Here is a 25,948-nt window from a genome sequence, read left to right as displayed (position 1 = left end):
GTATGTAAAATATTAAAAATCTGACAGTTATTTTTAGAAGAGTACATAATCTTAAATGTTATTTTGATTATTCAGTACATATACTGATATCCTTAAGAGCATATTTTTGAAAACATTAGTGCCTCCCTTTGCATGTCTTTGGAGTGTCCCTTCCATATACTCCTGTATTGAGGATTCAAGAGCTCTAAACACTGTTCTCTGGACTTTCAATACTTTTATCCAAGGTTTTCAGCAAATTAAAAATTGGCAAGAATTTTAAAAATAAAAAAATAGAAAGAAAGAATATTTTGGCTACAATTATGACTTGCACTGCAAAACTGCAAATTATAACACAGCATCAATCTCATGCTTTGTAGAAAGCTCTGCAATACACATTTGCACTGCCCACAAGCTTGCTTGCTTTAACAATGACATAAAAATGCTGCTTATATTATGGCCATGTATGTAGTGTTTGATGTCCAGTGATATATACATTTACACAGATGAATGGATGCAGTACACAAGCTTTTGATAACTAGCGGCAAACGTTCTCCTCTCAAATATTACCAGGTATTCTACTTCATAGGCTAAAGCTCTAAAGCAGTACTACAGGATATGCAGATTTATTAGTGCAAACATGCCCTGTTTACAAGCTGTAAGTGCAAATCACTTACATTGCTGATAGATTTATGCAAAGCTTCACCGAGACAGTGCCGCTATGAAGAAAAGATCACAGGAATAAAGGGAAACATTCAGAAATCAACTAAGTAAAAGAAAAAGGGATAAGGAAGGGAGAGTAAAACATAGAACATTAATTATAATTTGATCAGGGAAAAATAAGTTGAAAACTACCTGGAAAAAAAAAAATGACTTGCTTTGACTTAGCATATAAACTACTGAACACAGAACAGAATGATGCATTTTCCTGTGTTATGCTTTGAACGTACAGGATAGCATTCTCTCTTCAACATTATGTTACTATATACTCGTATATTATGCAATACAACACTTTTGGAATTATCCAAGTGTTTTCTCCTTTATGGCAAATAATTTTGGGAAGAAATCATTAAGCACACCAATTTGCATTACTATTAGAAAAGATGTTACATAAGGACTCAATCAACAGCTGTGTCTCTGAAATATCACAAGCATGTTAAACATAATATTAAAGATCAAATTTCACTGCTAAAGGGCAAAAAATGAGTTTAGTCTGTAATAAAGACATATTTACATTAAAATACTTTTTATTTTTCTTAAAATTCAGAACGAGATGGGTACGTAAAAAACCCTTCCTGAAAGTCTCCAGCAAAAAATGACTTAATGTACCACTTGTACAAGTGTTGATTGCTAATGAAAAGCAAAAAATAAAAACATATTGCCAAGTGTTCCATATGAAATATTATTGATCATACAAATCATATACATCATTCATATATATATATCTATAAAAATACCTCTGTGTTCATATATATACGAATGGTGTAGATAGGCACACATGTGCACACAATAGAGTCATCAGAAATGAAGTGAGAGCAATTTCAAATCCAGCATGACCAATTTCCCCTTTTGGCACAGGTCAGTCAAGAAGATGGCTTTCTCCAGGAGACAGCAGGTATTTTGACACCAGGTCGGAAGCCTATAGTTGGGAACTTTTAGATAATACTTTGGCAAAATACAAAAAGAAGTTATTATTCGTTCTGAATCTACAAAAAGGCACAACATAAAAATACATTATTGTGGAACATCCAAAATGATCTTATTAAAATTGTAAGAGAGTTACAAGCAACAATTTTCTATGCAAGGGCGTAACACTGGGAGGCATCATACCCCAGTGGACAAGACAACAGACTGGCATCTAACAGCTCCCATTTCAACACTGGATTTTGAGAGTGCCAATCTGAACAAATCCACCTATTTTTTCCTGTCCTTCCTTTCCCATCTGTCTGATTTGTTTAGGGGGGAAGCTGTTAAAAGCGGGAATGATCTCTTGCTAAAGAAATGCTCCGTTTCTAGAGCGTTTGGGACTTAATTTTGACAGATGTATCTAGGCACCACTGTAGTACAACTAAGAAATACTTAGATTTTACACCTGAAGCAGAAAGCTTAGTAATGTTCTTCACTGAAAAGAAATTCCAAGTAAAAATACTTTTGGGAAGCTGTAGTCTGAGATCTACCCTATTAAAAAGGCCATTTAAGAAAGTGAGAGTTGCCCCCTGCTTCTTGCAGAATAACAGATTTCCTTCACCAAGAAAGAAACTGGTCTTGCTTTGCTGTCAAACTGATCTTATAACTAAAAGTGCTAAGATGGGCTAACCATTTTAATACATGTGATTTCACCAAATTTAAGTTTTCCAGAGAGCAGGAAAACAGATGGGATTAAAATGAACTTTTGGTGAAGGTTCTGCACTAAAACTCTCCAGTTAAGTTCAGTATTGAGATTTGTCACAGGTTTCTTAGGCAACCTCACACAAAGCAATCTTTCTGCAACCCACATTTCCTGATTGTGAAATGAGAACAGTAATTATCTTGTCCAAAAAAACCCCCCAAACCTATTAAATGCTCAGATCTTATTGGCAAAAAGAAGACCACGCACTGACCAAAAAAAGTTGTATTTTTTAGTAAAGTTGAACTTATGTATTTGACATGCCTAAGTAGTCTAGAAGTCTAAGTATCGTATCGCTATTCAAAAGCATTTAATTGTAGGACAGGTAGCTAAACATCAGTCCTGGAAAAAAGACTGGAAAAGATGATTTAGAAGTCAATCAAGAAAATCTTCAGGTGGGAAAATAAGATGATTTTCAGTCAACATAACAATGGAATAAAGCCCTGCTAAAGAAAACCTGATTTCTTGCTTGGACAACACTACAAACTTTGGCAAGAAATACTCCTGTACAGAAATAATAGTTAAGAGGACTTATGGTATTCAATTTATTATCACATGAGATTTTGATCAAAACATGTGTGCTTACAAAACATTACTGAAGGATATTTTAAAAGATTAAAACCAACTTCCTTTATCTCAAAAACTGCTAGAGGTGAATCATCACTGAAATCAAGCAGGGATTCGCTAGGATTAATACTAAACCTGATTGTAATTTATTATTTTCATCCTTTATTAGATATGAAAATTATTTACTAAAATACATACATTATAGAATAGTAAATCAGAATTATATAGGCTAGTCAATTGGTATGGGGGCTGATTCCAGCAAAATGTGTAATAATATAATCAGATGCAGCTCCACATTGAAAAGTATGTAGGACACATTCAGAATAGAGAACTCCGCAATAAGTCTGGCTGAAGTATTATTAAGACATTCCTTAAAAATTCAAAACATCCTCATGACTACTTCCACAGCAAGGTCCGTGATCTGGGGAAAAAGCGATAAGAAGCAAAAAGAATGCAGGCATAGTTACCACTCTCTGTATTTCTATGACGGGGAGAGGTGATGAGAAAAAAAAGGGAGAATGTGGGTTTAACTATCACTTAATTTCTACAGGTTGGAATTCAAGATTATTTGTTTGTGATATTATTGTGGTATGAGAAACCCTTGCTCAATTCTCTTTGAAATCAGGCTCTGCAGATGGAGGATGTGCAAATGAATTAATTTTTTTCTTGGAGGTACAGGAACTTCTGAAAACACATCTTTATTCAGTATATATGTATTAGCTATCCTGCTTTTACTTGATTGTGCTGTCTCATTTTTGAGTAGAAGTGCTGTCTTCTCCACTGTCAGCACATGCACAGCTAAGTCTCAGGTGTAACCAAGAGAACTTCCTCATGACCCAGAAGAACAGCAAAGAGGTTGCTGCATCTTTAGAACCCACTGATCATTGCAGGCTACACAGCAGGGCCGAAAGAGCTTGCATGCAAGACACAGAGAAAGATTTGTATTCCCAACTCTATTTTAACATCTCTCCTAAAAAAGCTGACTTTTCAATTTAGTTGGGCCAATTTGTGTTGTAGTAAAGCATAGATTTAGAGATTTGAAACTATGCAAGGTTTGGTTTTGCTTGCTGTCATGAACAGTTGCTGGTGCTCCCGTCACGACTGTCACAGGGGCTATACTTGTGATCAAATGGTGTCATTTTCCTCAAGAAGCGAATTTACTGCACCACTGACATTTTCACATTTTCATTCAGTTGCATTTTTTCCTGCAGGACATTAGCTTATTGCACGTGTGGAAGTTCTCTCATTTCATTGTTTCTCTTGGCTAAAAATTACTTTCAACTAGATTACAAAGGCTGGACACTGAATTTTAGCATCAGTCTTCACTGCACCCAAAGATCAATTATGTAACGCTTTTCTTACTGATATTTCAATGTCAAATTGTGTTAAGACCTGACTTTGGTGTACAGTTCACCGAGTTTTCAAAATACTGCTGGCAACAGAAATTTGTGTGCAATACCCAAGACCCTAACTGGGGAAGATCCAACTTCATCTGTGGTATCAAAGCAGATCTAGATTGCTGTGTAGTCTTTGCCTCATTTTAAGAATGACCTCCAATAGATTCTGCTAACCTTTCTGAAGAAGAAAACCTATGTGCATCCAGCAGAGGTTAGGAAAAGAAACTAGTTTCTGAGATGCCTACTAAAGAAGCTGAAGGGACTGCTGGCGTGAGTCCATTTTATCCAGCTGATAACAAGAACCACAAAACTCTCCCTTGATACATCTTTGGTTTGAAGAGAAAGACTGATTTGTCAGCAGATGTACTGTCTCTGGCTGCGCAATGCTTACGTGACAGATCACTCTGCAGAGATTTGGAAAGCAGCTGTTTCCTACTACAATGTTTTGTACTTGGCTTGAGGCTTGTGACATGCTAGGAATGAACAGCTGCATCAAAGTTTGCCCCCTCTGACTGGTAAGAAAAAGCAGCATTCAAAGCCCCTTCCCTCTCTCAAAACCCAACAGTTTTCTATCGTGGAAAATGAAGTCTATATATAAGGCACTCTGAAATGTGTAACTATTTCTGGGATCTAATTGGTCCTGATTTCCTCCTGTGTTTGTAGCAACCCCCAGTGAAGGTGCTGTGTCCAGGCTATCACAAGGTGGAGTACTTATCCTGTTGCTTTAAAAAGATGGAGCTCTTCTCTTTTCCACTTGTAGGAGTCTAACAAACCACTAGGCAAAATGTCTAGGTATTTTGACGTATTTTTACCTGTTTGGATTTTGGATTATATGCTTTTAATCTGACAAACTGCAGGTTCAATGGTCAGGGGAAAAAGAGGATCATTTAAATCTCCCGATAATTTTTAAAGTTTTTGGAATGGTACTAGAGCTTCATTTCATTTTACTTATTTGTCATAATGCTGTCAGGATTTTAAAGATTATATATGCATCTTGGCTAATCCTTCCTGGAGCACAGAGGTATCTGTCAAGAAGTGCCCTTAATCTAGAATTCTATTCATCTGCTGAATCCTAAACGAATTTTGCCCCACCTAATAAGTTACCTCTCATTCCTCCCAGGGTCCACTGTTTCCATTGGTCTTGAACCTGTGCAAAAGCTACTTGAGCAGCTGTCTTCTGGAGCAAAGAGGCGAAGGGTAATGTTTTAAAACTAGATTCTTGCCAGACTCTTTATCTTACATTTAAGGGAAAAATTATACAGATATAGGATTAAAATTTTATTTGAGGAACAGCGTTACTGTTGGATTTGGCTTAGATTTATATTTACCAGTTTTGGAAGCGTAAACTTAACTCCAAATATCAAATTAAACTCTTTTCTGACTCATGCATCATTAATTACATACTGTACTAAGAATTTAATGTTGTTTTCATCTATTGACAGGTAGAACTAAAAAGTCTTTCAGTATCCTCCACATTTACTAACTGAAACACTGCCAAACAAAACCCGGTAATATTAAATTCCAATTAGAAGTTTATGATCAGATAGACAAGTTTCTCTGGATATGAAGATATCATAATTTCAGACATCAGCCTAGATGTATTTTTAAATTTAATTAAACACAACACCACGAGAGAAAAAAAAAAATTAAAGGAAGAAGAAACCAAAGGAGAGATTAAAAAGAAGTCCGGTAACACATTTATTCTTTAACAGAGCAACAAAGCTAATATTTGTTAGTATTCCTACTGTATCCCACTGAAAATACTTTGAAAACTCTGATTTGTTCTGTTGCTTTTGTTTGTATTGCTGAGTAAGTCTTAACTGTAAACGGTCTTTAATTAATTTCCTCTGTTACATTCAGAATCTTTTAAACAAAGAGCAAAATAATGAAGAGAGCGCACTGCGGGCTGAATGGGCTCACCATAACTGAACGCTCAGAATAAGAGATAGTACCGCTGGATGTTAGCCATTTGTTTTCACGTTCAAGCTTCAGACAAAACTACAATGACCAATCTGGATAGAACAAATGCACCAACCAACCTTCAGGATCACTTCTCTGTGTAGGACAGGGAGCCCAGAACAAGGGGGATTCTTTATTGAGAAGTACAGACAGTCATGAAACAGGAGGAAGCACCCTCAACAGATGGCCCTCTGAGGGCTGCAGCGACTCTGGATTACATGATTATTCACACGCTCACGTACAATAGTTTTTGACTTGCTTAAAGCATAGGTTTCCCACTTAGAGTACAGGAGTACTGATTCTTCTAGATCAGTGGTGGGTGGCAGGCTGTATACGGACACTGGATCTAGGCAGAAACGCCCAGAGCTCCCCTGATTCTCTGCGAGGCCCGCAGGAGCGGCAGCACAGTCCCATTAAGACCACAGTTTTGAGAGCCGTAGCCCCTTCTGAAAGTTTCCAAGAGCTGCAGAAAGTGGTGCTCCTTTGGAAAAACAAAGTATCTGCAGAGGAAAGAAGAGGCATAAAACCTTATCCTGAACTGCATTCCAGGTGGTCTCTGTTCTTTGCTCCCTCTTTGGTATGAATTTTCTTTTTATTCTTTCAGATTTCAGCATTTTAGATTTCTAAGTGTTTTTTAAATCTTGCCCCAAATCCCTTACCATCCACTAGATGTCACGGTAGCCTTACTAGTATTATTGAATACCGGACTGACCAAAGAGAATGAGGGGGCTCTTCCTTGAAATTCACCCCCTCTCTGTTTCTGACAGACAAGCCTTTGGACAGTCTGTTCAGGACAATACCAAGTGACAGGAAGCAGAGTAAAATGATTCCGTGCTGAAAGTTAATCTCCCTTCTTTCAGGAAACTGATAGAGGGTAGGTGCAGGTTATTTCCTGTAGAAATTTCCAGCATCCATTCGACAGCAAATCTTCTAAAGAAAGGACTACCCAGGCTGTGGAACAGGTCAGTAATCCTTGTGCTGGGAAAAGAAAGTAGCATTTCCCAATGCTGCTAACGTGAATGCACATCAGCTCTGCGATAAGCACCTCCACACAGGCAAATAAAGACAGAGCAATAACTGCCCTCTGGTAGAAGCCTGGTCAATGGGCATTTACAGACGTGCAGTGGAGCTCCGTGACTTTTCTACAGCACTCCACTTCATGAACAAGAGCGTATGCAGTGGCCAGGGTTTTAAGATTGAGTTTGAAATTTTCTGAAAAACTACGATTTGAATAATGTCTATATCAGAAGGAAATATTTACATTTTGGTATAAATCAAAGTTTCTCATATTTACTTTGACAGTTTAGAAAGGAACACACCATCATAGAAACAAACTCTGAATAGGAAACTTCTACAATTTTTTCAAAAAAGGAGAGAATCTTTGCAGCAGGAAAAATAAACAACAACTACCAAAGTATATGTAATATACTTTTCTCCATTCTCACTGTACTATTTCTAATATTCTCATTAATAGAAGATGGTATCTTTGTGTGCAAAAAGTTGACAATGTTAGAAAGATGAATGTCACATTAATGCTTGGTCAAATAATAGTATAAAGCTATGTAAGAAGGAAAAAAAGCACTGACAAAAACATTTATTTTACTGAAGCGCACCTTTTACTGAAAAGTAAGGAAGATGGGAGAACCAATATTTGCTCATCCACAATCAGAGTACTTGATTCAGTTTACAGAAAGAAACATTTCTCACAAGAAGAAATAGATAAGAAGAATACAGGTCTTAACCTGTATGTTTCAGTGCCCAGAATTGAAGGTTGCACAACACGGAGAGGCAGGAGAAAGAACACGCTCATGCTTTAAAAAAGAAAAATCCTGCTATTTCGTCCATGGGTGAAGCCTTCTCAGCAGTAAAGTGTTTTTAAGAAAAGCGTTAAAAGCCTATTACACAGCTAAGAGAAATGGAAAAGAGCTAGCACATCTGAATTCACTACATATTTCATGAAGAAACTCTCACATGGATTGATGCAGAAATACTTAGTACAATTTACAGGAAAAAAGGTAAAGCACTTTCTTTTTATGTCTTTTAGAACCATTTCTCATATCAGAGATAAGAACTACATGCTTGGTCTCTAGACACTGATCTAGTTAACCTACCAACCACATTTAACTGTAGATGGCAAGTGATGCTTTGCAACTGGCAAGAATGTGTTTAAGCACTTAATCAGCTGAATAGCATTTTCTCTCAAGAGAATTATTTTACTCATAACAAAGCTATACTGTTAGAATAACAATAATCCTGTGTGCATTCTATGAGGGACCACTTAGCATTACTGGTATAGAAGCAAAACTATTACCGTGCTTTATGCAAGAGCTAGATCTCGCCTATCAAATGTGCAACAACTACTAGAAGACAGAAATTTGTAGATGAGTATAACATAACTAAAAAAACCAAACCAGCTTAGTACAATTTATGGGCATAATTTTTTGATTGAACAGTTTAGTTTATTTTTTTTAAATTGTTGCCTTTTATACCTGTGTCTCTTCATTCAGTTTTTCCCGCACCAGTCACCAGCATTCCAAGATGGTCATACTCTATGTTGTATTTTTCTACAGTTTAAGTAACTGTATTTACACCCTCCATCCATTTAAACCTGTTTTTTCAATACTTTGCTTACATAGCCATTCGTATACTTCAAGTTAGGTGCTACGCTTCCTTGTAGCTTGTTTTTAAATCAAATCTGAGATGCATCAATACCTATTAGAAAATTACGTACCCATATTGATGAGCAATTAATTTCTTAATTCAACCTTTCTGAACAGCATTTATACAACTAAATGGTGAACCTCTAGACACTTTCTCAACATAAAGAGCACATGTAGACCTCATTTTCTGTCAAGTTAGGAGTTTACAAATGATTTAGCAAAGACCTTGGTCTTGTATTATTTTGATAAATCTTTGTATAGTACTACTGGTATAGACCAGACTAATGCTTCAGGTGTAAAAATGTGAATTGCAGAAAGAGGAGTTGGATCTCTGCTCTCTTCGTAATTTTTTACACAGACTTCATGCCTTTCAAATGAGTTTTAAATGCATCTTCCCACTAATGAAGACTGGAGCTGGGTGTAACAAATTCACAATTTTACAGCCCTACTGCAGTATCTCAGGCTGTTCTAGTTCAGTGTAGTTGAAAGAAGACAGGTATGAACAGATACCCTTTCACAGACTGAAATTTGAGTTCTTCCCAATGCTGTTAACTTTTTTATATATATGTGTGTGTGTGTGTATATATGTAACAGCAGAAGAATCTCACTTTTGTCGCTGTCTCCAGTCTGTTTAAACTAGACTGTGAAACCTCTGGGATAAACAGTCTTATTGCACATTTACAGATTGCCACGCACAGCTAGGCTTACTGCAGTAGTTCCTGTAGCATCAAATCAGGCCCAATGCAGTTTCCACTCAGAATAGCATCATTCTAGATCAACACAACCAAAGTGTATAGTAATCTTTGCATTATGAAACACATACCAAAAATCTTCCACCATGAAAATACTGTCTGTCTTTTTCTTCTATGATGAAATGACTAGATCTGTGGATGAGGGGAGAGCAGCGGATGTTTGCAACCTCAACTTCAGCAAGATTTTTAACATCCTTGTATCTGATTGTATCACAATTCAGAGGGTTGCACTACCAGATACATGAGAACTGGCCAGATTATCAGGCTGAAAGGATAGCAGTTAATGATTCACTCTATCTGAAAGCTTGTTACAAGTGGAGTTCCCAAGGTGTCTGCTCTAGGACGTATTCATTTTAGTACCTTATCAACGTCTGGAGAAGGAGACCAATAGTACCCTCATGGAGTTTGTGGATGACACCAAACTGGGAGGAGTAGAAGGTGGAGTGTGGCACAGTGGAGGGGACACAATACATTGAAAGGTAGGGCTGCCATCCACAGGGACCTATAGACGTTATAGGTATGGGCCGATAAGAACCTCACAGAATTCAGCAAGGACAAATGCAAAGTCCTTTACATGGGATGGACTAAACCTGAACCCTGCACTGGTTCATACTGGGTTACAGATCTGCTTCGCACAACCTAGTTAACGGTGGGCTGAACATGAATCAGCGGCGTGGCCTGGCAGCAACGAATCCCAGCAGCATACTGGGCTGTAGCAACAACCAGTAATTTGAGGGAAGGGATCTGTCCCTTTGACTTGGCACTTGTTGCACATCACCTGGAGGGCGCATTCTGTCTCCTCCTCCAGTTCATTCAGCTTTGGTTGCCCCAGTACAAGACAAATGTCGATAAACTTGAACATGTTCAGTGGAGAGCTACCACCAAGATGGCTGGGACTGGAGCATATATCCTTCCGAGGGAACTAGGTTTGTTCAGCCTAAAGAAGAGAAGGTTTTGTGGGACTTAAGCTTTCCAGTACCTATGAGGTGGTTACAGAGAAAGTGGACCCAGCCTCATTACAGTGGTGCACAACAGGACAATGAGACACAATGATCAAACTGAAACGGAGAAGATTCTGTCTAAATATAAAGAAAAAACTCATTATGAGGATAATTAAGCACTAGAAGAGATTATTGAGAGAGGCTGTGGAATCTTCATCCCTGGAGCTTATTCAAGACCTGACTGGAAAAAACCCTAAGCGAACTGGTGCAAATTCAGTGTTGACTGATATGAGCAGGAGGCTGCAGTAGATGACCTCCTGAGGTCTCTTCCAACTGGAGTAAGTCTATGATTCAAGTCAGTGCAACTCTCAGAAGCTACCCTTTGTGTACTGCGATCAGGAGGAACTTACTACAAACCCATTTCTCTAAGCGTTAAGTCACCTATCCTGTACACTACAGCCTGGAATTCTCTCTCCTTCAGGTGTAATGGATAAAATGTAGATTCCTATAAAGGGAAGCTTAATTCCCTACCACCAACTATAACTTTTCAATCTTTATGAAATACCTGTCCAACTCAAACACTGGAACAGAAAAGCAACAGCTGGAGGAAAAAAAAAAAACAACAAAACCCACACCAAAAAACCCCAAACCCCACGACTCCCAGGGTTTAGTTTCTTATTAGTCCTCCGGACACACATGCTGTTATGAAATGGTGCAGCTCTTTGGTACGGTAAAAGGAATGAAGAAAAAAACCCAATCATTTTGCATATGCAGACCATTTCCTATGTCTGCAAATTCTCTAGTAAAATTCTCACTATTACAGTTAGCTTTCTGATTCCAAGATTTCTTCCATATGCAGAAAAAAATTGTTCATTTGCAACATGCTAATTGTCCATCCTGAAACTGTAGGTTAGATTTATTATGGTATTTTTAAAAGGTAGAGATAAGTAAAATATTTTTAAAGTATTTTAAAACTACAGGAAGTGTAACATACGCTTTTCAAATTGTACTTTCCTAGAGAAAATGCTATTTGTAGGTAGAATTAAAAAGAGTAAATGAAGCTTGGGTAAATGCAGCAAGTGAAACAAAATCAAGTGAGTCTAAATCTTATTACATTCATGTTGTAAAAAGTAACAGACCAAGAACTTGAAAACCTCCAGCTTTTATGAGCCTAAGCCACAAGATTTTACAAGCTTAAATTCCCTTGTCAGCAAAATAAATTGTTATGTGTTCCTACACGAAGCTGTATAATCAAGTGCACATTCAGTTATTAGACTTCTCAAATTAGACAGCAAATTAAAAGCCATCCCACAATAACACCCCGAAATCGCAGCCATTTAATGAGTTCCAAAATCTATTTCTTTTTCTTTAAAACGTATTTGTTAATTATCAGCTATCCTTTCAAACTGTAGTCAATAAAACCAGTTCTGTAGCATTTGTAATTTGGAAAAATTAGAAAGCAAGTATTTTCTATGAATTATCTAACATAACTGAGTTTATAAATATGAGCTGCAATTAAAAAACTCAGTATTTATAAAAAATTATGCCAAAATAATGTGCAAAATCACTTAAGAGAAGACATAGCTGTAATAAACGTGTTGTAGAAACTGAGGGACATTTTGACTTTTCAGTGGCTTGTACAGTGTTATTATTGTAAAGATAATGGATACCTCCAAGTCCAAACAACTAGCATTGGTAAATATTTACAGAATAGGTGAGCAGACAGAATCACAAAAATCTTTTAGTGAAGAGGTAAGACTGTCAACACCCTCCCACTCCCCCCAAACAACTGTAAAAAGTTTTATTCACATTTAGTGTAAAGGTTCAATAATGATTAGGTTTAAAAAGCATTATGCTAACAAATTTCATTTCAAAGACAGATGTCACAACCAATTTCATGTAGTTAATTGGTAATAAACTACCAGCAACTAAATTGTAATGGTCTTCCAATTCTCAAAGAGACCATAGTTACCTGGTCTAAAAGATCTTCAACTTTTTTTTGCCATCCATCCCTTGCTGCATTTTTTTCACGTTCTTTCAGCTGCAACAGCTGAGTCATGGCTGCCTTCTTATCCTCTTCATGCTGCAGCCTCAGTTCTTCACGAAGCTTATTACATTCCTGTCTAAAAGCAAAGGTCAAATAACTAAAATGCAGTGGACCTTGTGCAAGAAGCGAAAACTAATTAAAAGCTCAGTAATAATTGGAAAAGCTTAGATAATAACAGAAAGCTTTGCTTTACATTTCATTTGCTATTGCATTTGCATGTGATACATACTTCATTTCTTATTAAAGAATAAAATAGAAAAATTAATACTTGCCGAAGATTTTCTGTCCATTTTATTTCCAAGTCGCGAGCCATTCTGTCAACTTTGAACTTTTCCTCTTCTCTCATAGCAGCAATCATTGCCTCGTGCTGTTGTCTCTCCTGATCTAGTTCTCCCTGCAAACACAAACTTCACAATAGAGACTGATCAGCAGCAAAAAAGTATTTCAAACCTTAAACGAGTGTATTTATAATAAAAATGTCAGTTACAATTGGCTCATAAAACTTGAGCTATAAGTTTTTCAGTGTGTAATTCCTAATTATGCACAATTAACGCCTATACATCTGCTGATATTTCTTACTTGTGGAACAGAATTTTGCATTCCTATAAAAAGCTATAAAAAGCAATTTTCCAATAAGTCATTCTGGAAGTAATCTTTTCAAATACTGTTACATTGAATCACAGAATAATTTATGTTGGAAAGAACCTCAAAAGGTCATCAAGTCCTGTTCACTGCAGGACTAACTTCAGAATCAGAGCAGGTTGCTTAGGTTCTTGTCAAGCATGTTTTTGTCAATCCATGTTTTGGATTTTTTTTTTTTTCTTTTAAAGCAGCAAATATTCAGTATTTGCATTTCAAAGCTTGAGCTACCAGGATTTGATACAAAGTTCATGTATCTTCTTTCTGTTTCTTGACTGGACAAACCTGCTAGAAACAGGGTTTTACAGTCTGAACACAGAAAAAGAGCTTTAAAATTCTTATCAATTTCTGTTCAAATTTCACCATACTAAGTAGTATTAGGTACCACCTAGAAATCATACCTACAGGAATGTTCTTCAACAGTGCTTGCTTCATTCATGAGAGGGAAACATGGCTGTCTAAATTTAATTAAGACTTTTCAAAGTGAGAATTTTTTAAAATATATAAATGAAAAAATCCTACAGAAATCTGTTAAGATAAACATCATTGCCAGTAACCTGCTATGTATGAATATTTAAATGTTATAATAGGTGAACAGAGAAGAATGCAGTAGTTCATAAGGACACTTAGAGAAATTATAAAAAATACAGAGGAAGTTGTATACTGTAATAGGGTGCACATCTAATGACCATAGCCGAAAGAAATTAAAAAAACAAAACAAAACAAAAACCAAACCCAAACCCCAATATCCTGTTTCAGGCTGGTTATTTTAAGAAAATAGCACCAACATGAAAACAGATTCAGGGAAAAATTTTTCTTAACATTTGCTGCTCTAGTTCAAATATTGCTGTGATCTTGTAAATGTACATTGTTTACTGAGGAAAGAAAAAGGAAAGGTTATACTTTGTATTAAAGTCAATGAGCTATTGAGAGATAACTGACAGGTCCAGTTCCATCTAAGCCAACTAAAATGGCAATATATTTGTGCTTAGACAAATTAATTGCTTCAATTGTATAAAGTGATCACATTTTCTGGATGATAATCTGCCATCTTTCAAGATATCATAGCATATATCTTTCAACTATTCTCAAGCATCTTCTGAAATTCTAAATTTGAGCCTGAAATGAAGATTGTGCCCATTATTTGAGCAAAATGTAGTATGCATGCATAAAAAAAAAAAGATTAAAAAGGTTTCAATGAATTCTAGAGCTAGTAAGCTCTGGATCTTGTTTTGCACCAAGACATGAAACTGTCTGGAATAGCACTGGTGTAACACATATCCCTTTTACATTCTCATGAAATTCTGTTAAGCCTCTGAAAAAATCCAACTCTGGATATATTTTGTACGGACATACTTTGGCAGCTACAATTTGTATTAACCACAGAAAGATGTGGTTACAGCAATACCCATTAAATACTAAAAGTGTTCTGAAAACAAAACAAAAAAACCCAAACCACCCCCCCCAAAATGAACCAACCAACAACAACAAAAAAAAAAAAACACAAAAACAAACCCATCCGAACCAACCCATCCTAGTTTTCCAGGTTTTTTTCTCTCTGCTTGAAATAAAAAGAGAAATCTCTCTTTTAACAAAGCCATATAAAGCTCCTTCAATAATGTGTACACCATAATACCTCTTGCTGTTTTAAACAAGACCAAAATCACCATGACTGTATTTGCACAATTTATTCTCCAATGTTATGGTTACCTCAACACTATACAATGAATCTGTGGTCTCTCGCAGTCTTGCTCTAGTTAATTCTAGTTCCTTCTGGAGTATTTCCTGAGCTTCTTGAAGACTGGAGATATGTCCTTCTGCAGTACCAAGGCCTTGTTCACTTTTTCGTACTAGGTCTTGCAGACGACACACCTATGACAAAAAAAAAAGTTGTTGTAATTTCCATAATTATTACTAATGGCAGCCAAGTCATCCTGGTTTCATTTTCTTCCAGTGTTTTCTAATTCCCACCTAGACAAATTCTTATTTGCACAGCTGTTCTCCTTTATTATCACTTAATGTTTTTGCATTAAAAAACAAATTCCTGTAATATTATAAAATCAAACAAAGATTCAATTGAAGGATTTTTACAAGTAAAAAAATATCCAAGCTATGTTTGAAGCATTTTGCAAGGAAAGAGGTTACCTAAAATTCTGAAATCACCTGTAACTTTACTGTGAGAAAGCATGTTTTATGCAAATTAAAATAATGAGAACCAGTATTTCAAAATATATAAACTCTAATCTAATGGATAAATTAACTTGTGCTAGGGTATATGCTTCTCTGTTTTCAGATTGCTATCTGTCCATAAATTAGCCCATTTAAACCTCAGTCTAATATCATCCCTACATGAAAAACAGCCCCTGAAACTGTACTGATAGCCTCGAAGTGCGCCACTGTCTACGTATCTGGTAGTAGCACGCCACTTGCATGAGACATGAACAGCAGTCCTGGAGATCTAAAGGATATGGAAACATTATGCAAGAATGCCACTGATAGGGCTAAGGTCTGTTCTACTGACAGCTGGAGGCTGTTTAAAGTGATCCTTAGTAATATCATCGGAAATCCTTTGCATGGAGATGGCCAGTCCTTTGACTACACTGTTAATCGACGCAAACAAACTGTCTTTCTAAAAGGTCTTGGCTGGTTTACAGTGGAAGGAAGCAAATCTATAAAGTAAACAGCCTCATCCTGAGATACATGTGAGAAAGTTAGTATCTTGACTTAACCAGAACACTAAAAAAAAAATCTCTGGCAAGTATTTAAGATTACGCTGTTCTTAAATAGCTTGGTACTAGGAGCATCCTTTAGCTATGATAATTGCTACCAAAAAGTCTGTCAAAAAGAAAAGAGGATGGCATAGATTCAAAACCAGCTTTCTCAGCAGGGAAGCTAGAACTAAGCTAATATCCACAGAACATAATAAATATATGCCTACTGTTAAATTAAGTCTGTAACTTAAAAACAAACAAAAAAAGAAGTAGCACTAGAAATGTAAGGGCTAAGCTAAAGATGTGCCAGACATTTCACAGGGAAGTTTCTTCCAGGTCAGTGAAGACATTGAGGAACTGTTGTCAGTTGTCAATAGAGATCTAGGAGTAAGCTGTGGCTGCAAGTGAAGCACTTGTCTTGTGCTTAAGATAAACATAGTGATAAAATAAAACATATTACCTCTGTACTACATGGAGTGGATTTACAGACCACCCCAAATTTATTGCCTGTATGCTTTTTCTCATCCTCTCAATATGCAAAATACACTACTACATTTATGCTGGCATAAGAAAGTATACAAAATCAATTACTAAATAGCAGCTGTCCCTAATTCCCTATTTTAGTTTATGTTAGTTATCTATTCCTTAGCTTTTCTTAATTCAGTGTGCTGATGAATTTTCCAAGCCTGAACTCTATAGTAGTTAGATAATGAAAATTCATTCTTAAAACATTTGAAATTATTTCCTTCAAAGAAGGAGCAAGTTGATTACTCACGAACCCAACAGAAGTTGATAAAGAGTAACTAAATTAAAACCTACAGTGTTGAATGACAATAGAACAACAATAGCGCTCTCCTCAGATCTAATCCAGCAATAAGGAAAGTTAACATACAACAGAGAAGTTAAAGTTAAAAAGAAATAACAAAACTTTCTGTAATTTTGAAAGGAAGAATAAACCCATGTATGATTTTCTTAACTTATATAACAAACCCATCATATTTCATCAATTTGAATGTAGGTAAGCATACTGTTAAGGGAGCAAGAGCAGTTCCAGCTTCAATGTGCACCTTCTCCAAGGTCTGAAGTACCAGCAAAGGCACTCACAACTACCAGAAGGAAGTACAGTCTCCTCTTTAACAGGTACTTATGACTGATTGATCAGCAGTGCCGCTGAGCTCTAAAGATGGTAGGTTCAGCTCTGCTGGTAGTATATATTATCTGGTGTGTATATATCTATGGTAGGTACTACTTCAAAAGTATATATTAATATATATTTTCAGAATATATATTTTAATATATGATTTAATACATTAACTTGTATATTAATATAGTAATGCACTGAAATATTAATAATATATCAATACATAATATTTTAACATACAAGAATATATCCTTTAATATTATAATAATAATAATTTAATATACACTTCCAGAAGGGCAAACTTTCCCACTTATTGAAAACAAGCAGTTTCATTCTAAAGTGAGTTCAATGTTCGTACAAGTTGCAAGCCACCAAAATCAGACAAACACCTGCCACCTCCAGAACTTGTATGGTATAGAAAATGGTATGAAGAGTACTGCTGCAAAAAAGTACTTGAATTCATGCTTAAGTCTGTCAAAGCACACACGGAAATAATACATATGGCCTCTTGAAGCAAGGCAAAAGTTCCAGACAAAAATGGATTGATGGTTTTGAGATCAGTAGAATATATTTCTAGTTTAAAAATATTATATTATGAAAAGATGGAGATTTCAAGCTGAAAAAATTAAAAATTGAGATATGATACACTTAACATTGATTGCGTATATCAAAACATTGCAAATACTTCTAGTAAGACCCAAGTTAAGTATTTCATGTCATTTTTTGATGGAAATATATGAAGATCATCTGCAAGTCAGGAAGCTGACAGAATTTACAATATGTTAATTGTAACCAAATATGAGTTTAAATACAGTTAATTTTCCCTCTGTCTCCTGACATATTTTGTGTAGAGGTCTGCATACCTAATGAGAAGATAAGCAGAGTTAAAACAAGAAAGGCTGTTTACATCAACTATTTTGTACCTCAATCTCTTTTGCTGATTTTTGTTAATTTTGTAAAGGACAATAAAACCAGTGCTCAGAATCAGTCAAGTAACTTACCATGTTTGAAGAATACTCCACTTTAAACACAAATAAGGCACTAAACAGACTGAACAGTGTAGTCCTAGCTCTGTACTGGACTCTAAGCACAAGATCATTATTGATGAAATGTGGTCTAGTGCACAGGACCGTTAGCTGATACAATTAAGTTAACCCTTGCCTCCTGATTGGCAGAAGTCAGTTTTGTTGTCAGCTCTTCCTTAAGGTTTTCCAGCTGCTGTCGGAGCTGATTCTTATCATCCTCCAAATGCAGTTTCTCCTTCTCAAACTGCTGCTCCAACTCCTTCAGAAATAAGAAGGATGGAAGAAATATTAAATACTTGCCATACAGTCATCGCAAAGTACAGGTATACCCCATGAAAATTATTCCTCCTGGCATAAATATCGAAGAATTGTCCTTTCCTTAAAGTGTTAAAACATGAACATTTATTTCCTTTTACAATGGATGTCTTAATTTTTCAGTTAATTTTCTAATCTAACATCCTTGATGAATCACAAAATAAAGCCAAACAGGACTTTCCTCTCAGTTACTAGTTTCAGTTTGCACTTAATTATCAAAATCATTAAAACTATATCTACTTTCACAGTTTTTCAATCTGAGTTGACAGAATGCAGAAGTTTTCACTTTTTATAAAATTAAACTGATAATATGCTTATCCTTCAGCCTTCACCCATCTATCTTCTACACATAATCCTCACAGAAAATAGTAAATCTTAAAATCCAGACTGAGCTTTGGGAAGTTTTTCAGGCTGTTACAATAAACGAGAAAAAGCCCCACACCATATCTATAAAATTTATGTAGAACCAAAAGAAATCAACCATTAGCCTTCAAGTTCAACTATATGGAAGGAATCAAGTAACACCTCTGTTTTCATTCAATCTCTGTGGAGTAATAGCCAAATTCTGAAAATAACTCTGTTGGATGAATTACGTCTCTCTTACATGAGCTTATGTTGTATATGCATTTGTTAGAAACTTTTTTCTTTTTTTAAGGAAATATTCAGAATATATTTTCAGAAGAACAATTTCTGTCACAAAATACTTAACATGAAACATGTTAAAATTAAGACCTTTATTATATATGTCATATTATATATTTCATATATTTTGTTATATATATTTATATATAATATATTATACGACAAAGCCTGCCTGAAGAAGATTAAGGTCGCCAAGTAAGGTGCTCCAGAGCCAGGTAATACATGACTTCAAGGTTTTCTATGCAGATAGAGAGGCTCCTTTATTAACTCCCTCCTAGGGGCTCCTTTATTAACTCCCTCCTAGGGGTTCAGCTGCAATGCAAGCCTTAGCACCGATTCAGTGCCTCTGTGTAGCCCTCAGCTCAGATTTCTGAGAAATCAATAACATTTCAGAAACAGCTATGAAAATACATAGACCAGAGCCAGGCACGAAACAAAGTACAACTGCAGGCATTGGTAAGACTGCGGAGACAAGGAGAGTTAAGCGCTCAGGAATTCAAGAGGAAAAAGACTGTCATGAAAAAGTGTAAAACCAGGCAGCTGGAAGACAGCAACTTGGTGTCATCCAGCTCATTCCCAGAAGCAACAGGGGCCAACCCTTCCTCATCCAAAACCAGACTCCTCAAGTCTTTTGCTGGGGGTGGTAAGCACATTAAGCTTAGCAGCTTCTAAGTTCTAGCACTCCATTAGGGTGTGCAATAGGCAATAAATAATTTGTGTATGAACTGCTTGCTCAATCTCTTTGTTCACGGTAGCAGTTGGACAAAGGGACAAAACAGAGGGTTACACTTTCAATAATACATTGCTATACAACGTAACTCAACAAGTGCATGTTTTCTTCACTGGGCCCAGATCAATGACCATGTGGGACAAAGGATGCTTGCTAAGTGAGACTTGCTCAATTCTTCTTGTTCGCACTATGAAATCTGCCGGCTGCAAAATTTCACTAGTGCTATTCAGACCCTATTCTGATAACTGAGTAATTAGTTCGTTTATGATACTTGTCAGTACAGCTGTGCAGTACTGCAAAAATATTAGCAGCTCTATTTTCATAATCCTCCTATGAACTGATGCCATTTTTACAGCTCATTTTATAGATGGAAGAATTGAAGCAGAGATATTTTTAAGCCATTTCTTGAGTCCTATTCTTATTCTTTAGAATTCCCTTCTGTTCCATTTTTTCCAAAGATTTCCAAACCCCAGATGCCTTTCCCAGTCTTCCAGTCCTAATAAATCCTCATGTCTTCTACCCCAAGGCTCCTTGTACCATGCTTCTTCCTCATAATAAATTCAACTCTTCTCCACATTTGAGACTGACTGATTCTTCCTTGAATTACTCAAACAACACATGTGCTTAGCGAGACAGGTTTGACAGAGGAGACAGTATACCGATTAAGATTTACTGAGATCTTGACCCTGACATATTTTCATAGTTAATTTTCCCTTGCTAAAATCAAGTTTCAGATTTCTCACATTTATAGTGCTGTTCCCTATTTTAACTAATGATTTAAGAACATTTTATGATATCCTTTGTTTTATTCTTGACATTATTTTAATAACAAACAAAAGAAAACAAAACAAAAAGATCTTACTGAAGTAAAAGAAAAATATTCCCCAAAACCCTTAAGAGACATTGTTTTAATAACAGGCATATTTAAAGTTACAAAGAAAGTAAACCTGAAAGATCAGATGCATGTATGTCTCGGAGAACTACTTCCATTCCTAGCAGACATGGGAAAAAAAAAAAAAAATATATATATATCTTCGGGGCTTATTCAAACTAGAACTAAGAAGCAACACACTAGTAAAATAATTTACTTAAGACTTTTTTTTTTTTTTTTTTTTTAAGATGCACATCATTAACTACAACTGTGTTTCTTGGTATATTTCCTGTGAACACACCAGAAGAGCATAACAGAGCCTTAAATTAAACAGTATTTAGCCTGGTTTACTGTATAAGGCAAAATTTGTGTATAATGTAAATACAATCAGATTAGGAAATAATCCAAAATTGGTCCTCTCATTTATCCCAACAAAGAAAAGGCCAATTTTGTGAAACAAAGCCTTTCAGTTTCAGGATTCCAGTCAAAGGTAAATGAATAGTCAATACACAGTTAGCATAATTTTATGATGTAAGTTAGGAACAGCTATTGTTGTCTTCTGAGTATACATATAGTCAAGTACTAATCTTTTTGTACTTCTGGACTGTTTATGAAAATTTTAAATAAATATTAGAGTAACATAATCTTTCATCTCCTTCAGAAGAACTGATCTTGAGTGATATACTAACCTTTCTGAATATGGGTCACAACACCTGGAAAAACACACATACTGTACTCAAAAAGAAAGTTGTATTGAGTTGAGAATTTCTCTTCTGTATGCAGACAAGTGACAGTACAAATGCTCTTTTTTGGGGGGAAAGATATATGTTATTTTAATAAAGGTTGAGCAGTTTCTTCAGAGAGGCACAGCTGATCTGCAGGTAACTCCAAGTAAAACTTGCCATACAACAAAACCATGCAGCACAAGGTTCAAACCGTAACATTTGCTTTTTGTAATATGTTTGATTATTAAGAAAACACAAACGTACCATCTGCAGTTTTTTCTTATCCTTATTAGCATTGCTGTGCGCAGCCTCAATTGCAGTATGGTGTTTCCACGCCAATTCTTCTAAGGTCTTGGAATGAGCCTCCTTTAACTGTGCAGCCTCTCCTTCCAATCTTGCTTGCAATTTTACCAGCTCCTTCTCATAATATTCACGTTGTGTCTCCCTTGCTTCATTTACTTTCTAAAAGAGACAGAGAAAAATAAAGTTATTTCTATTAAGTGGTAAAATCTGAACAGTAGAAGGAAAAAAAAAATACAAAAACATTACTGATGACATAAACCTACAAAAATTAACTTCCATACAAAAGAAACTGAGCAAACAAAAAGCACTCACAAAATAATTCAATAACCAAAAAGGTAGTTTCAATATATCCATGCAAAGAAATATAGCCATATTAAAATCTATTTTTTTGCTCTATTTAAGCTGGGGAAACAGCAATCAGGTATCAAGCCTATAGAAAATTTCAGTTCAGTATTTTCAAATGTGTTCAGCACATTTTCAGAGAATGGCTTTTTTTAATTGTTCTTTAACCATTTCACCTTTCTCCTTAATGAGACACTTTAGATACTAGGCATCTACACAACAAGGTCATAAATTAAATGAAATTGTTAGAAGATGTCCAAAGCAGTCTGACTTCCCTCTACTCTCACTTTACACTCTACATTAGTCATTGTATGTTGCTACACGAGATATACTTGGAATATACTACTACTGGTCCTGGTCCAGTCATATCAAACAAAAATTAAAACATAATCAATTTTTTTCCCTGAGAATTCCAAGTATTTTCTTTTTATTCAACTAAAGCAAATAAACTGTTTAACCTTCTCTAAGGCCAGAATTTGCTGCCTTTGTCGCTCATCCAGACTTTGGGTTTTGCTTTGTAGTAAGTTTCTTTCCTCTTCCAGTTGGGATAGTTTTTCCTTTAATCTAGACTTTTCTGATTCCAAATCTCTGATTGTAACTTCTTGAGTCATTTGAGTAGCTTGAAGCATTCCAATGTGACCTAAAAACAAAACAGCTTTTTAAAACCTCACAGCATTGGTCTCACATAATTGAAGTACACATTCATACTTCAGCGATTTCTAGAAGTGCAACTCTAGCGGAAGTTTTCATATAGATCTCCATTATCTTCACTGCAATGCTTACCCTCCCCTCCACTTCTCCCTTTTTTAGTTTTCTTGTCAAATGTCCAACAACAGTAGAGTGCTTTGTGCTGGGGCTCTCCTTTAGTTTCACATTTCCTGGTTCAGAGTTGCATATTGACTCCAAGAGAGAGCAGAGGTAGGCAATAGTATGAACACAGACAGTCTATCTTGAAGAACTTAGCCCACCTAAACCCACACATTTTTACCCCACGATAAGCTACACAACAGAAAGCAGAACATTGAAGTCTAATGGTAAAGATGTTACTGTTTTATCAAACTCATAATTTAACCAGCTTGGTATGTATAGCAGCTAAAACTATGTAAAACTTCTGGAATTGCACTTTGTTTATTTTGCTATAGGGGTATGACTAAAAGATGTAACAGAACTAATTCTCTCTACAGTAAAGTATGATCCAAATACTTGCAGGTTAGAGGCTTGCTTTTAATTTCTTTATTAAAAAAAAAAAAAAAATCTACAAAGCTAGACAGTGTAATCATCTGTCCTTCACATCACAGTGGAAAAAGATTTATGACTTCAGAAGTTTTTGCCCTTGTTCTTCTGAATTTATATCTGTATTATTGAAAATACTACTAGTAGGTAACTGACTAAAGCAGTGAAACTCCTGTTATTCTGGGAAAGGTGTAGGAGGGAGTAGCAGGCTATTTTGAAAAGAGGATGCTCCTAGGTTTGTTCAGTTGAACAACTGAGAGGATGCTCCTAAATTTGTTCAACTGAACCAGAGGGGATATTCTCCCATTACTTTAACATCTTTCTAGAGCATCATAGAGTCATACCTAAGCTGACATTCCATGTTGGAATGGATTCTTTTGATAGAAACACCCCATTCTCCCTTTCATAAATTGCATGACCTAGACATGTTTGAAATATGCCTTTTAAAAATTAGCATATAATAAAATGAAGTGGTAACTAAACAGACTTTCAAGAATTATACAGAGATCCTTAACAGTTTCACATAAAGAAAGCATCCAGATAAGAAACTGTATTATTTACACGGAATAAATGTATTATTTTTGTAGTCACAAGCTCTAGGAGAGACTCCCCCCCCCCCATTTTATTGTAACCTTCAAAAATAACAGATTAGTTGAGTTTTAATAACAGAGCATTGCTTTTAAATTTAAATTACTAAGAAATAGCTAAGCAAGTGGACTGTGTGTCACTTTCTCACAAGACAAAACCACTGAGCCTCCAGATTCACTTCCGTCTGCGGTTAAAGCAAGACATGAGCCACAAAGGAAACCGTTTTAGCCTTTGTTGCCTGTGGACACTGATGTGAAGGACAGTGGGATACATAACGGAATTTGGCCATGAAAAATGCTTCAAAATTAGTAGTATTTTTATAAACAATGCACACCTCTAATTGTACTAAGCCCTGAAGAATTCTAAGAGTCATTTTGGCATTTTTGTTTGATAATACTAAAAACTGAAGAGAAAAACTTAAGATAACAGGTACACTTAACTTCTGTAACATTTCAAAAACTACCTTGTTTCAAAAGTTCAGCTGTTTAAGAAATGTATTTGCAAACCCAGATTTTAGAATGTAACACGGAGAATAACTGTACAAGAATTTCAAGTTTGTCAGGAAGTATTATGCACATGCATATTTTATTGTAAGCACACACACACTGATCTAGAGCTTTTGTCCTAGCAATACCGACACACAGTAGAGGTTTCCCATTCCTCATATTCTACACATAAGGTATGAAACGCAGCAGTTTCCTTTCAAATTTGGAATCTCAGGATAAATGGGAAGAATAATATATTAATTTCCCATAATAAACTTAATACAGCATTCTCAAACTGCAATACAAGTAAGTATTTTGTATGGCAATTAAGTATAAGAATTTAGTTTCTTTGGGGCAGGATTTTTGACTTCCAAGTGTGAGCTGAAATTCAAAGGAGATGGCAGTGGGCCAGCGTCAGAAACCCTTTCTAAACAGGCTGGTAATCAATTTTATCACACTGTAATTGCTTGGTGGCACGACTGTAAACAGGGCTCCTGGTTCTTATTGCACAGCGAAAAAAAACCAGCCTGGATATTCCAGTTTCCACTAAATCTGGGGCTGGCTGCTGAACCCTACCCATGCTTCTACCTAGGGAAACAAACAGCAATGGTCAAGGAGTGTACAGGAACAGGCTTCTTTTCCCAAGCCTCAGGTCATGAATTTTTCTGAGTGCCTCAAACGTAACTTTTTGAAGGGTCAGATTCCTATTTGAGATGCTCTTAGCAGGAAGCCCATTCCTTTTAGCTATTTACATGCAGTAGGACTTTGCAGTCTTGGGTCCCTGCTGGCCTTTATCTTGCCCGAACATATAGCCTAGACTATTCCTAGCCTTTACCTTAGCTAGCTCATCTATGCCACTTGTCCTAGGTGCGAAGCATTCCTAGGGAGCACGCACTCAGTCCATCTGTAGGAACTGCTTAATTACTTAAAGGACAGAAATAAAGCCTTGATATAGGCCACATACCGAGTTTGAGGGCTATGCCACATGTAGCCATCTGTAATAGTAAACTATTACAGTAAATATGGTATTATATATAGTATAAACAGTAAACTATTACAGTATTAGCAAGTTAACACTGTGAAGTATTTTCTGGCCCGAAGGCTGACTGGCACAGTCTGGCAACATCCCAGCCTTCAAAACAAGGTGATCTTATCCAAACTGACTTTTGGGAAGGGCCCCCGGGCTTGTGCTAACTTGTATGGAAAATAATCAGGTATTTCTATGACTGGCCTAGTTGAACAAGGCCAAAGATAAGCCAAGGGCTTATTTCTAGCCTACAGTCCTACCTATGGTATAGTCAACCAAGTTCAAGTACTTGGGCTCATGCCCATGCCCCACCACTAAGCAGTTTGCTAGACAGACAATGCCAGTAAGTTAAAACCCGCACGTGTACAGCCAAGTCTTAAACCATTTTCTATGCGTTTCCATATGCCAACGAGCACAGAGAAATCGAGAAAACACCTACGAAGAAAACCCTAACAGATTTATTAATTGATAAGCTGCAAGTCTTCT

The 25,948-nt window shown here is 36.1% G+C and overlaps 1 protein-coding gene across 12 annotated transcripts in view; it reads right to left on the bottom strand.

The window, feature by feature from the left end:
- FAM184A (family with sequence similarity 184 member A) overlaps positions 1-25,948 on the bottom strand; it is a 74,159-nt gene that overhangs the window by 21,671 nt on the left and 26,540 nt on the right. For 9 of the 12 annotated variants that reach the window (XR_008234263.1, XR_008234264.1, XR_008234262.1 and 6 more), the window contains exons 4-10: positions 22,588-22,769; positions 21,749-21,946; positions 18,338-18,460; positions 15,035-15,196; positions 12,954-13,079; positions 12,611-12,757; positions 654-695 (exon numbers count right to left, since the gene is read on the bottom strand). Coding sequence is in view for 8 of the 12 variants with exons in the window: in XM_052781216.1 (XP_052637176.1) it covers positions 654-695; positions 12,611-12,757; positions 12,954-13,079; positions 15,035-15,196; positions 18,338-18,460; positions 21,749-21,946; positions 22,588-22,769 (980 nt within the window). In the remaining 4 variants the exon portion in view is untranslated. The remainder of the gene's footprint in view (positions 1-653; positions 696-12,610; positions 12,758-12,953; positions 13,080-15,034; positions 15,197-18,337; positions 18,461-21,748; positions 21,947-22,587; positions 22,770-25,948) is intronic. The other 3 variants (XM_052781215.1, XM_052781220.1, XM_052781218.1) reach the window with 1 other exon arrangement.

The sequence above is a fragment of the Harpia harpyja genome, chromosome 3 (genome assembly GCF_026419915.1).
Source record: "Harpia harpyja isolate bHarHar1 chromosome 3, bHarHar1 primary haplotype, whole genome shotgun sequence".
Taxonomy (NCBI): Eukaryota; Metazoa; Chordata; class Aves; order Accipitriformes; family Accipitridae; genus Harpia; species Harpia harpyja.
The sequence above is the reverse complement of the archived record's forward strand: the minus strand, read 5'-3'. Positions and strand labels throughout refer to the sequence as shown.